Here is a 12254-nt window from a genome sequence, read left to right as displayed (position 1 = left end):
AGTTATCATCTGGACAGTTCTGGAGGCACCTAAACTGGTTTGAAGGTGTTTTCTCTTCTTAACAATATCTTGTTGTGTTTGCCCTTTGCCAAGGTTCTGTGACTCCCCCACCAGTGACTTGGAAATGCGCAACGGCCGGGGTAGAGGCAAACGCATGCGTCCCAACAGTAACACACCTGTCAATGAGACAGCCACTGCCTCTGACAGCAAAGGGACCAGCAGCAGCAGCAAAACCCGAGCAGGAGCCAATAGCAAAGGCCGTCGGGGCAGCCAAAATTCTTCAGAGCATCGCCCACCTGCCAGTAGCACCTCTGAGGATGTCAAGGCCAGCCCTTCCTCAGCTAATAAGCGGAAAAACAAACCGCTTTCAGACATGGAGCTGAATTCCAGCTCAGAGGACTCCAAAGGGAGCAAGCGTGTCCGTACGAATTCCATGGGCTCAGCCACTGGTCCCCTCCCTGGGACCAAGGTTGAACCCACTGTTCTAGACAGAAATTGTCCCTCCCCAGTCCTGATTGACTGTCCCCACCCAAACTGCAACAAAAAGTATAAGCACATCAATGGACTTAAGTACCACCAAGCTCATGCCCACACAGACGATGACAGCAAGCCGGAAGCAGATGGAGACAGTGAATATGGAGAGGAGCCCACCCTCCATGCAGACCTTGGGAGCTGCAATGGTGCATCCGTCTCACAAAAAGGTTCCTTGTCCCCTGCCCGTTCAGCTACCCCCAAAGTTCGGCTCGTAGAGCCCCACAGCCCTTCTCCTTCAAGCAAATTCAGCACAAAAGGCCTCTGTAAGAAAAAGCTTAGTGGGGAAGGGGACACAGACCTTGGGGCCTTATCTAATGATGGCTCTGATGATGGACCCTCAGTAATGGATGAAACAAGCAATGATGCCTTTGATTCTTTAGAAAGGAAGTGTATGGAAAAAGAAAAATGTAAAAAACCCTCTAGTTTGAAGCCTGAAAAGATTCCTTCCAAAAGCTTAAAGTCAGCGCGGCCTATTGCCCCTGCCATCCCTCCACAGCAAATCTACACCTTCCAGACAGCCACCTTCACAGCAGCAAGCCCAGGCTCCTCCTCAGGCTTGACCACCACAGTGGTCCAAGCCATGCCCAACAGCCCCCAACTCAAGCCTATTCAGCCCAAGCCCACTGTGATGGGAGAACCTTTCACAGTCAATCCTGCCTTGACCCCAGCCAAGGACAAGAAAAAGAAAGACAAAAAAAAGAAGGAGTCCTCAAAGGAACTCGAAAGTCCTCTGACCCCTGGGAAGGTGTGTCGAGCAGAAGAAGGCAAAAGCCCGTTCAGGGACTCCTCGGGAGATGGGATGAAAATGGAGGGGCTCCTGAATGGCTCATCAGACCCCCACCAGAGCCGACTGGCTAGCATCAAGGCAGAAGCTGACAAGATCTACAGCTTCACGGACAATGCCCCCAGCCCTTCAATTGGAGGCAGTAGCCGCATAGACAGCACTACTCCTACCCAGCCCCTGACTCCCTTACATGTAGTGACCCAGAACGGAGCCGAAGCCAACTCGGTCAAAACCAACAGCCCTGCATACTCCGACATATCTGATGCTGGGGAGGATGGGGAGGGCAAAGTGGACAGCGTCAAATCAAAGGACCCTGAACAGTTGGTTAAGGAAGGGGCTAAGAAAACTCTTTTTCCCCCTCAACCACAGAGCAAAGACTCGCCATATTATCAAGGCTTTGAGAGTTACTACTCTCCGAGTTACGCACAGTCTAGCCCAGGGGCTCTGAACCCCAGCAGCCAGGCAGGAGTGGAGAGCCAAGCTCTGAAGACAAAAAAGGATGAGGAGCCTGAGAGCATAGAGGGGAAAGTGAAGAACGATGTCTGTGACGACAAGAAACCAGAGCTGAGCAGTTCCAGTCAGCAGCCTTCCGTCATCCAGCAGCGTCCCAACATGTACATGCAGTCTCTGTACTACAACCAGTATGCCTACGTGCCCCCGTATGGCTACAGCGACCAGAGTTACCACACCCACCTCCTGAGCACTAACACAGCCTACCGGCAACAATATGAGGAACAGCAGAAACGGCAGAGCTTGGAGCAGCAGCAGCGGGGACTGGACAAGAAGGTGGAGTTGGGCCTAAAGGAGCGGGAGGCGGCACTCAAGGAAGAATGGAAGCAAAAGCCGTCGATTCCCCCAACTCTCACCAAGGCCCCCAGCCTGACAGACCTGGTCAAGTCAGGACCCGGGAAGGCCAAGGAGCCAGGGGCTGACCCTGCCAAATCAGTCATTATTCCCAAGTTAGACGACTCCTCCAAACTGCCCAACCAGGCCCCGGAAGGACTTAAAGTGAAGCTGAGTGAGGCCAGCCACCTAGGCAAGGAGGCCTCTGAGGCTAAGACAGGCACTGAGTGTGGCCGACAGGCAGAGGTGGATCCAATACTCTGGTACCGACAGGTAACTATTCTGGGAGGAAACCCAAACACTGTTTGATAGTCTTTGTCTCTTTCTCACAAGTCCAGGCTCTCCTTATGTAGGGTGTCAGCAGAATACAGATTGGCGGGAGAAATCTATAATTTTAAAGATTCTTTACCTTTGTAAATCATTTTCATGTTTTTAAAAAGCAAGGTTACGTCAGTAAAAGGTGTTTTTCCCATTTGACAAGAGAGACCAAGGTAAGTTAGCTTGATTTGTGTAGGGTAACTTGTGACTTCACTAGCAGAGCCGCGATTAGAACCCAGGTATCTCAGTTCCTAGTCGGTGTTTCTTCCACTATTTGGTTGTGTGGAATGGTGATCTCTCCATTTTCTAGAGTAAGTTACTACTCAGACTGAGTTACTTTCAAAAAGATCTTATAGAGGGGTACCTGGCTGGCTCGGTTGGTGGAGCATGCGACTCTTGATTTCAGGGCTGCCAGTTCAAGCCACATTGGCTGTAGAGATTACTTAAATAAATAAAATTTAAAAAGAAAAAAAAAAGATTTTATAGGTAAACTTAGAACTGAGAACTTGGTCTCACATCATGCTCTGCTCATGAGATTTAGAAAGTCTTCCCTTTCTTCTTAGTGCCACAGTTAGACCTCCCTCCTCTGAGCTGGGCAACAGTCACACCTCTCTGCTCCGGAGCTTCCTCTAAAGAAGTGAAACAACCTGAAATTCCTTGGAAAAGGAGCAACTTCTTCTATTCAAGGACTCCTTTCCCCAGAATGCATATTCTCTCCTAGAGAAGACCCACTGATGGATTTTCCTTTTCCTTCTCCACATCTTGTTTCCTTTTGGGCAAGGAGGGGGGCAGGCTTTTTTAAAAAAGCAGGAGGGACCAGAGTTAATTGTAAATATTCTGCCCCAGTGTCTAGTATTAGCTGCTCCGGTGTTTCTGCTGCGACCTCGAGCTTGAAGTCTCTCTCTTACCTATACAACACTCAGTGCTCATTCTGTGACTGTTGTAGGAAGCAGAGCCCCGGATGTGGACGTATGTCTATCCTGCCAAGTACTCGGACATCAAGTCAGAGGATGAGCGGTGGAAAGAGGAGCGGGACCGCAAATTGAAGGAAGAAAGGAATCGGAGTAAGGACTCTGCCCCCAAGGAGGATGGGAAGGAAAGCACAAGTAGTGACTGCAAGCTGCCCACGTCTGAGGAATCCCGCCTCGGGAGCAAGGAGCCCCGGCCAAGTGTCCATGTGCCTGTGTCCTCCCCCCTCACCCAGCACCAGTCCTACATCCCTTACATGCACGGCTACTCCTATAGCCAGTCCTATGACCCCAACCACCCCAGCTACAGGGGCATGCCTGCTGTGATGATGCAGAACTACCCAGGTACAGCACCCTTCTTCCCACTTGTGCTCTATTAACGGGGAGGGGAAATGAAGCACAGATTTCAGATCCAGAGTTTTCTTGCATGGCTCTAAGGCTTTTTTTTTTTTTTTTTTTTTTATGTTCATTTACTTTTGAGAGAGTGAGTGAGAGCGGCAGAGGGACAGAAAGAGAGAAGAGGACAGAGGATGGGAAGTGGGCTTTGCACTGACAGCAGAAAACCTGACATGGGGGTCGAACTCACGAACTGTGAGATCATGGCTTGAGCCAAAGTTGGATGCTTAACCAACTCAGCCACCCAGGCACCCCAGGCCCTAACGCTTATTGAAACTCAGATAGATGACTGCCCTGTTTTGAATGTAACATTCTGTGAGTGGTCAGTCTAGCCCCAAGCTCCTTGAATGACCCAAACTACAATCTGTGAGACCACCTCTCCCTCCCTTGCTCCAGCTAGAGTCTTGCCTCTGTAGTCCATTTTCCTGGATAACTGAAGGCAAAACTCCCACTAAACCACTACCATCTTCTCTCAGCTGGAACTGTTTTAAACACATACTCTACATTTTGCAATGTAGAAATACAAAAGAAACAGGGCTAGTTCTTCTTAAGGAGCTTCAACTTAATCGTAGCAGGAGAGACACATGGAACAAATAAAATTCAAACCAGGGCAATGCATGTATTCATTTATAAGACAGGTTCAGCTGCAAGGTCTGGAAGGCAGTGGGAGAGAGGAAGAGCTGTTTGAAATCAGAATGGAGGGGAAGTCCAATAGAAAACATTCAGCTTGGGAAAAATAAGCTCTTTATACTGCTGCCCATGACTTCTTGGGGAAGGGCACATTGTAGGGGTGTACATATTTAACTTGTTAAGAAAATGGTCCTCAACTCCACTCACTCGTTCCTGTTGCCCGAAGAGCCATGTGGGATGCTTCTGGGGTAAGAGAGCACTTCTTTCACTCCTCAGAGCTCCCACCTCCCTATTGGAGAGCAGCCTAAACAGTCTTGATACCCTGGCAGAACGTTATAAGGCACCAGTAAGCTTTTCAAACAGAGCTAGGAAATTGTGTCACCTGTGGTGTTCCTTTCTCCCTATTACCCCATCTGTCCATATAAAAATAATATTTCCACTTGCTGAGCGCCTGCTCTGGGCCAGCCACTGTGCTAGGTGGTTTATGTGCATTATCTTATTTCATCTTCCCTATGGAATAAGTATTGGTGTCTTCATTTTGATGGGAAAGAAACTGAAGCTCAGAAGGGTTGTTAATTTGCTTAAGGCTACCCAGCTGGTAAGTCTCAAGAGAGGTGCATTCAAAACCAAGGTTGTCTGACTTCAAATCCTATGATCTTTCCACTTCACCGTAATGCCCGTCCAAGATGAATCACTAGGGCTCTAGCGAAGCTGACTCCCCAAAAGTTGAGGACCCTGTTCCTAATATCCCTTAGCTAGTTTTGCCTCTAGAGCTCAGTAAAGAAAGGACAAACTAAAGGTTTCAGCCTGAAGACACCATAGGGGGAAATATCTCAGCCTCTGCCTAGGAAAGCTGATGCCTGCCCTAACCGGGCTCACCAAAGCAGAGCTTCTTTCTTTTACTTCTCTCATTGACTGCTTTATTTCTCCTTCCCCAGGTTCCTACCTACCTTCCAGCTACTCTTTCTCCCCATATGGCAGCAAAGTCTCAGGGGGTGAAGATGCTGACAAGGCACGAGCCAGCCCCAGTGTCAGTTGTAAATCCAGCTCAGAGTCCAAAGCCCTGGACATCTTGCAGCAGCACGCCAGTCACTACAAGAGCAAGTCTCCCACGGTAAGTGGCACTGGCTGCTCCCAGAACCCAGGAAGGCCAGATCCAGGCTCTGGGAGAAGGTGGGCAAGCGCAGGTCTTAACTACAGTGCAGCCTGGCTGACTTTGACGCTGGCGTCACCAGGCAACTCCATGATTCTTAGGTGTCCTGCGTTTGTAAGGAATCATAGTGTGGGCTCAGAGCATCTTGCTGTCGTGTGTGTGTCTCACAACAGTGCTTTGTGTCTGCTTTTTTTTTCCAGATAAGTGATAAAACGTCTCAGGAGAGAGATCGGGGAGGCTGTGGGGTGGTTGGGGGTGGTGGCAGCTGTAGCAGCGTCGGGGGAGCAGGTGGGGGTGAAAGAAGTGTAGACCGGCCCCGCACCTCCCCTTCTCAGCGCCTGATGTCCACACATCACCACCACCACCATTTGGGGTACTCGTTGCTCCCAGCACAGTACAACTTACCCTATGCAGCAGGTAAGCCTCCTTCCCCTACTTTTCTTTTTTTTTTTTTTTTTTAAGATTTTAAGTAGTCGCTACACCCAACATGGGACTTGAACTCACAACCTGAAGATCAGGAGTCTCATGCTCTACTGACTAAGCCAGCCAGGTGCCACCCCACCACCTATCTTTTTGACTCCATCCCAGTAGCATAGTAGCATTGCCCACAGCACAGGACCCCCAGCAAGAATCCTTTTTTTGTCTCTTGTTGAGCTTCTAATCTGCCCAGGATCTTAGCCTCCTTCAGACAGTCATTAAAGCATATGACATTTATTTCTTCCCTTGGAGCTTAGGGACTCTCAAACTACTCTAGAAAATTGGCTTTGATATTCAGAAGAATAAGGACCAGGTGTTCCCACAGCCAGAGAGAAACAAGCAGCTGAAAAATAGAGCTTTGCTACACTATCCGCAGCCACTCTCTCTGGCCAACTATCAGATTTTATTCTGTCAGCACCCCAAAACTCAGTGGAGCCAGGAATTTAAGGAGAAACTCCTCCCAATACCCTCCCATCTAATAAAGAGAAAGTGTTTAATCAGAGAATTCTGGGAGAGCTACACTAAACATGCCGTCCTCTCTCACTCAGGGCTTTCTTCTACAGCCATTGTTGCCAGCCAGCAAGGCTCCACTCCCTCACTCTACCCACCCCCGCGGAGGTGAGAATGGTAAGTCACTTTTTAATTGGGGACAACACCTAGAACAGGGATAGTTGATAGGTATCACAGAATCCCTGTGGAGCCTAAGTGAGGGAAAGCCAGGTGGGGTCAGTGGTCTGGAAATGGTGGACCGCCGGCCAGGCCTCTTGTACAAGCCATGTGCGTCTGAGGAGAGCCGCGGAACACAGGTGTCCCCTTGGGGCCAGGAGTGGCCTCCCTGCAGTTCGTTTTCTCGGAGCGCCACCTTGTGGTTGTTACACCAAAAGGCTGAGTGCCTGGTTATCTGTCCATGTTTCCCTTGCAGAACACCAAGTGCCCGGATAAAGTCAGCTTCACGGGCCCGGACTGGCTCACCCAAGGAGGTGCTGGAGGTGCCATTTAGACATCAGTTAAATGGTGTTGATCATCCTGTTTGCCGTTCCCACCATGACCGAAGGCAGACCCTTGGCTATCTCACCTCCACCAGATCCCTGGACTCCCCAACCCTCCCTCTTCCTCAGGAGCTGGAGAGCTGGTACTTAGCAAAAATATTTATTCTCTCGGCCACAGTTGAGACTGTTGTGGCCTCTGTGGAGATGAAGGCACGGGGAGCAACCAGGGGAACATGGCCTCAGCCCAGAGAAGTAACTGCTCCGTTCCCCAAGCCCCTGGTCAGCTGTCAGAGCAGTGCCAACCCCCACCCCCAGGGAGGGACTCACAAGTACTGGGTAAGGTCTGAAGACAGCACAGCAGCCATACCCCTGTCACTGTCATTACCACAATCACCAGATCCTGCATCTCCCCAGCAGTTTGGGCCCTGGGAACTGGCAGCATGTGGAGGAATTAGAATCTCAGGAAAGAAATTGGGGGCCGTTTTCTCTGTACTTGTGAAAACAAAGTCTTCACCCATGAAGACTTCTCCCCTCTCATGTGAGCACATATAAATGCTCAGAGCCTAGCCTGGAAAGGAAGACCAAGGCATTTGCCCCACCATGGCCCTGGGATACCTGTCAGGCAGAGAGCTGAGGTCCCAACACCAGCACAGGGCTCCCCAGGGATACTTGGGAGTGAGCTGGAGCATGAATGGAGTCTGTGAAAAAGAACCTGCATCCCCACTAAGTCCTGCTGCTTCTAAGCCCCCAACTACTTGCCCTTTTCTCTCTCTCCTCCTTACCCCTTGGTGCCTTTCCCAGGGGGATCCCCATGCTGATCTCTCCTTCTCTTTTCCACTGCTTGGCTCTTAAGACTCAGGCAGGTAAAATAGTATTCCCCCCAGCATGGGGAGCTTTGGAGTCTGCCAGGTCACCTTCGGGCAAGGCCCAGGAGGGAGGCCCTGGGAGCACCCAGCAGTTCTTAGAGGTGTCCTGTCCATTCAGCCATCTGAGTATCCTCCTCATTTAGGGCCACAAATATATACAGCCCAGTTCCTCTGTATACAAGTACATGATTTTATATAGCTCAATCTATAACCCCACGTGTGCCAATATCAGCTGTGTTTCTTTGTTAACACACGTTTTTGTTTTAGGGGCCACTGGCCATGGAAAGTTACGGGTTCCTTAGACCCTGGGATAACACATCCAAGCCATTACTCCTCAGAGCCAGAGTGTACTCAGTGGAGCTGTGCTATGAGGCAGCAGACATTTCTCTGCTCTCCTTAGAAATGCAGTCTACCAGCCCAGCTTTATGCTCTTTGCCCTGGGAAAGTGACCATGATTTGGTAGCTTTATTGGAGTCACTTCTTCCCCAAGGTATGAGGAGCTTTAGCTCTTATTTTGCTTTTGAGGTATCATGCCTTTGTTCTCCTTGGCTATCTTTCCTTGACCTTCTGGATTGAGAAAGACTGACATACACCAGCCTAAGGCTAGAGAAGGGTATTTGTGACCAGAGTGCCAAAGTGACCATTTAAGAGCAAGGACTTGGCTCGGACTCCATTTGGGGCATGGGGGTGGAAGACAATAAGCACAATGCCCAGCAGAGGCTGCTTTCCAAGAGCCCTGGCTTAGGGTCGTTTGCCCAAGAGGAGCCCCTTTCACCTATAGACCTCTCCTCTAGGCTTTCATGTCAGTTGTTTTTGTTCAAGTTGGGTTGAATCCTTCCCAAAACCCACTGTTTTAGACCACTTTGCAGGCCCCCAAGCAGCCTCCCTTTTCCCCATCATTCCCTCTGCCTCCTGCTAAACCCAGAGGGCAGGGCTCTGGGCAGTGACTTCCCTTTCATCCATGGAAGTAGTTGGTTTGGACACCTTCACCCCACCTAACCTGAGTCACCCCCACCAAGAGGATGACTCTGAATTTCAGCCTGATTGTACCCTCCCAGACTCCTGTGGGGTGGAGCCAAGGGCCCATCTCTGTTCCTGTTTGTTTTTAAATATTGTTATGTGTTTTGTAACTGTGGCGCTGGCTTACAGCGTGCTCTGTACATATTGTAAAGAAACCGTTGGAGTAATTTTCTTTCCCATTGGGCAGGCCTGGCCCCACATTCCTGCCCCTTCCACTTGGTTCTGTAACACAGAGAAGAGGAACTTCTGTATTAGCAGGGCAGCCTTGGGTTCTGCAGAAGGGAATTTTTTTTTTTCTTTCCTTACAAAGAAACATTTGGCTCTCTGATCCTTATATCCAAGTCTCCCTAGAAGCGTAGGAGCTGAGCTCCCAGAAGAGCAGGTGAAAGCAACAATGGCAGAATAGCACTGTCTTTTCCTGGTCCCTGCTCCTTGCCAGGTCCAGTCTTCCCTCCCTGAAATAACATGCAGCAGCTGCATCAACGAAGGAAGTAGAGATCCTTGACAAGTGCTGAGTGAAGGATCTGCTGTCCACCTCCAGCCTCTATGGAGAGGAGGCACACAGGTAGGAGTACCTGTGGCACCCATGACTTGCTCAGAGAGATGAGACACTCAGCAGGGATTCCACCCCATGAGCGAAGGCTGGAATAGCTTGCTGGGACCAAGACCACCAGACCAAAGCTCTCTATGAGCCACCTCTGCCCCTTCACAAACCTCGTTCACCGGGGCTCCACACAGAGGACCTACAGGGAGGGAGCCTCATCCCCAGTTAGGACAGCCAGGGCTGGGAGAGCTGCTCTTTAGGGTTCACATCTGCTTCCTCACTTAAGGTGTGCCGGTTTCCGTCATCCCCCTTCCCTGCCTGTACATGTATGTGTACATGTATGAAGTTCCCTTCTCTTACCTCATTCCCTCCACACGTCTCCTGATCAAATGACCACAGGCAGAATGGTTAAGAAGGCACCCCATGAAATGAAATGGTGATTCTTGAATATTCTCTCCGGGCTCCAAGGGGAGGGTGAGAGGATGTGGTTTTGGGGGTGGGAGGGTGAGACTGTAGAAGGGCTAGAGTTACTGTACACGGGCTTTGAGGTCACCCTTGTTGCTCATTATGCTGTGTACCCTGTTAGCATCCCAATGTCTACTCTCCTGCCCCTGTGATTTAACTGGGCAGCTAGTTGGCCCCATAATTCTGGGCCTTTGTCATTTGTTTTACTACTAGGGCATCCCAGGAAGCTCTCTGATGATCCTCTGCCATGGGCCCCTCCTGGGATCAAGCCCCTCGCAGGCCCCGCCCCCAGCCCCTCTTGCCCCAGCCCACCCGCTTGCCTTGGTGCTCAGCCCCCCATTGGGAGCAGGTTGGGGCGAGCTGGAGGCCCGGGCTGGAGGGGCAGTGTTGCTGTTCATAGCTTTTGTTCCATTGGCGTTGCTCTGTTGGATTTAATTTCAGTCTTCCTGATTCTTCCCTTCTGTAAAGTGTACATTACCAAGTTCCTTGTTTTTTATATATATATATATATAAATATATATATATACAAACTGTACTCTTTTTGCCTTTGTACATTCAGGCAAGAAGAGAAAATAAATCTTTTTAAGAGACAATCACAAATCTGTGAGGGCTGCTGGTTATTTCTCTTGGAGTTTGCTGCTGAGCTGCCTCCTCCTCCTTCCCTGCTTTTCTGTTTTCCCTCAGCTTTCCTGATCTTCCTGGTCCTGCTCCATATGCATCCTCAGCTCCACCTTCCCTGGCTGATGGCAAACTGTTGAATCCAGTGTCCAGACTACCTGCCCTTGAGCCCTTTCTTGCCCAGTGGTGTTTTCCAGCTTGGCCACTGGCTTATCCAGGGCTTTATCCTGTGCCCTGGCCTCTCCTGTCTTCCCCCTTAGACCCCATTCACCAAAGTGGCTTTGGACCCCTCAAGTACCCTGAGGTCTATCCCCCCGGAGGCCCTGGCTTTGGACACTCACTTGTGAAACTATGCAGCTGGGAGCTCTCTGTTTAAGAGTTTGCACTACTTGAACTGCCTGGGAGTTAGAACGGGTGGTTTTTAGGAATGAGTGAGAAACTGTCCCCTAACATTCCCACCCCCTCCCCAATTCCAGCCTCCAGAGTGCTCTGATCCAGAGCCCAGAGAATCATTCCTGGCTGGAGGACTCCTATGGCTACCCCATCAGAACAAGGGCTAAGGATTTATGAGTCCAGAGCATTTGATCAGAATTTCAGAGGGTGGTATATTCTGAAACACAGCCCCACCAAACCATTGTTCTGCCTCTTGAATTTTCTCCTTTTCCTCTGATCTCCTGCTCCCCTTTTTCCCCCCTTTCTCCCCCCCTTTCTCTCTACTTCCTTTTCTTAATTGGCTTTGGAATTGAAGTATATTTTTAAATTATTTGTTGTATTTATTGAATAAAGTTTTTAATGTCCCTGTTCTTAAATTTAGACTTAGTTTGCCTTTCACATATCCTCCCTATCCCATTCCATCACCCCTCAAAATATTAACACCTTCTAAGTTACTTTTTTGATTGGAGTGCAGCTTTTGGGTGCCATATTTCTTTCCTGCCAGGGGTCCTATCTAGCAAAATTTCTTTTTCCAAAAGGAAAGCTTAACTGAGGGCCTGGGTTTCCAATTCAACGCTTCTAACTCTAGCTGTATTGAAGGGGGTCCATCAGCAGATGGCAGCAGAACCTCCAATGTGTTTGTTTCCTATCAGTTTGAAGGACTGCGTTTGATCTTGGTTCTTTATTCCTGTCTTGTAGATTCCTCAAGTCTGAGTTCAACATAATCCTAAACTGCCTACATTAACTTGGCCAGTGTCTGCATTCATGCGGACCTCTGCTGTAGGTATCTCACAGCAGTGACTGTTTTTCATTCGCTGCCTCTAGGGGTTATATCCATGGAGGACAGATTTAAGTCCTTCCCATTTCCGTTGAATATCCAGCCCCAGACCTTCCCCTAATACTGTAGAAGATGGAGGTATTGCGCTCATTTTTATGAATATCAGGTGGAGTCCAAAGTTAGTAACTTGGCCAGTGTGAAAACACAAGTGCCACACAGAACACTGTGAAAATGGGCCAAAGACTCAGAAAAACTAAGGACAGCCACAGCTCAACAGCAGATAGTTCCAAAGCTATAGGAAGAAAAACCTGTCCATCACTTGGGAAAACAGAAGCAAAAGAGAAAAAAATGATCGTAAGCACTTGAAAAATTTAAGGGACACCTGGCTAGCTCAATTGGTACAGCATATGACCCTTGATCTAAGGGTTCTGAATTCGAG

At 49.4% G+C, this 12254-nt stretch overlaps 1 protein-coding gene across 3 annotated transcripts in view; it reads left to right on the top strand.

Moving 5' to 3' along the window:
- ZNF609 (zinc finger protein 609) overlaps window positions 1-11414 on the top strand; it is a 213703-nt gene extending 202289 nt beyond the window's left edge. For all 3 annotated transcript variants that reach the window (XM_023255209.2, XM_045059172.1, XM_045059171.1), the window contains 6 exons: window positions 94-2434; window positions 3426-3792; window positions 5412-5587; window positions 5827-6043; window positions 6652-6730; window positions 7026-11414. In XM_023255209.2, the coding sequence (XP_023110977.2) occupies window positions 94-2434; window positions 3426-3792; window positions 5412-5587; window positions 5827-6043; window positions 6652-6725 (3175 nt within the window). In that variant the 3' untranslated portion in view covers window positions 6726-6730; window positions 7026-11414. The remainder of the gene's footprint in view (window positions 1-93; window positions 2435-3425; window positions 3793-5411; window positions 5588-5826; window positions 6044-6651; window positions 6731-7025) is intronic.
- The last annotated feature ends 840 nt before the right edge of the window (window positions 11415-12254 follow it).

Source organism: Felis catus, chromosome B3 (genome assembly GCF_018350175.1).
Source record: "Felis catus isolate Fca126 chromosome B3, F.catus_Fca126_mat1.0, whole genome shotgun sequence".
NCBI lineage: Eukaryota > Metazoa > Chordata > Mammalia > Carnivora > Felidae > Felis > Felis catus.
The sequence above is the reverse complement of the archived record's forward strand: the minus strand, read 5'-3'. Positions and strand labels throughout refer to the sequence as shown.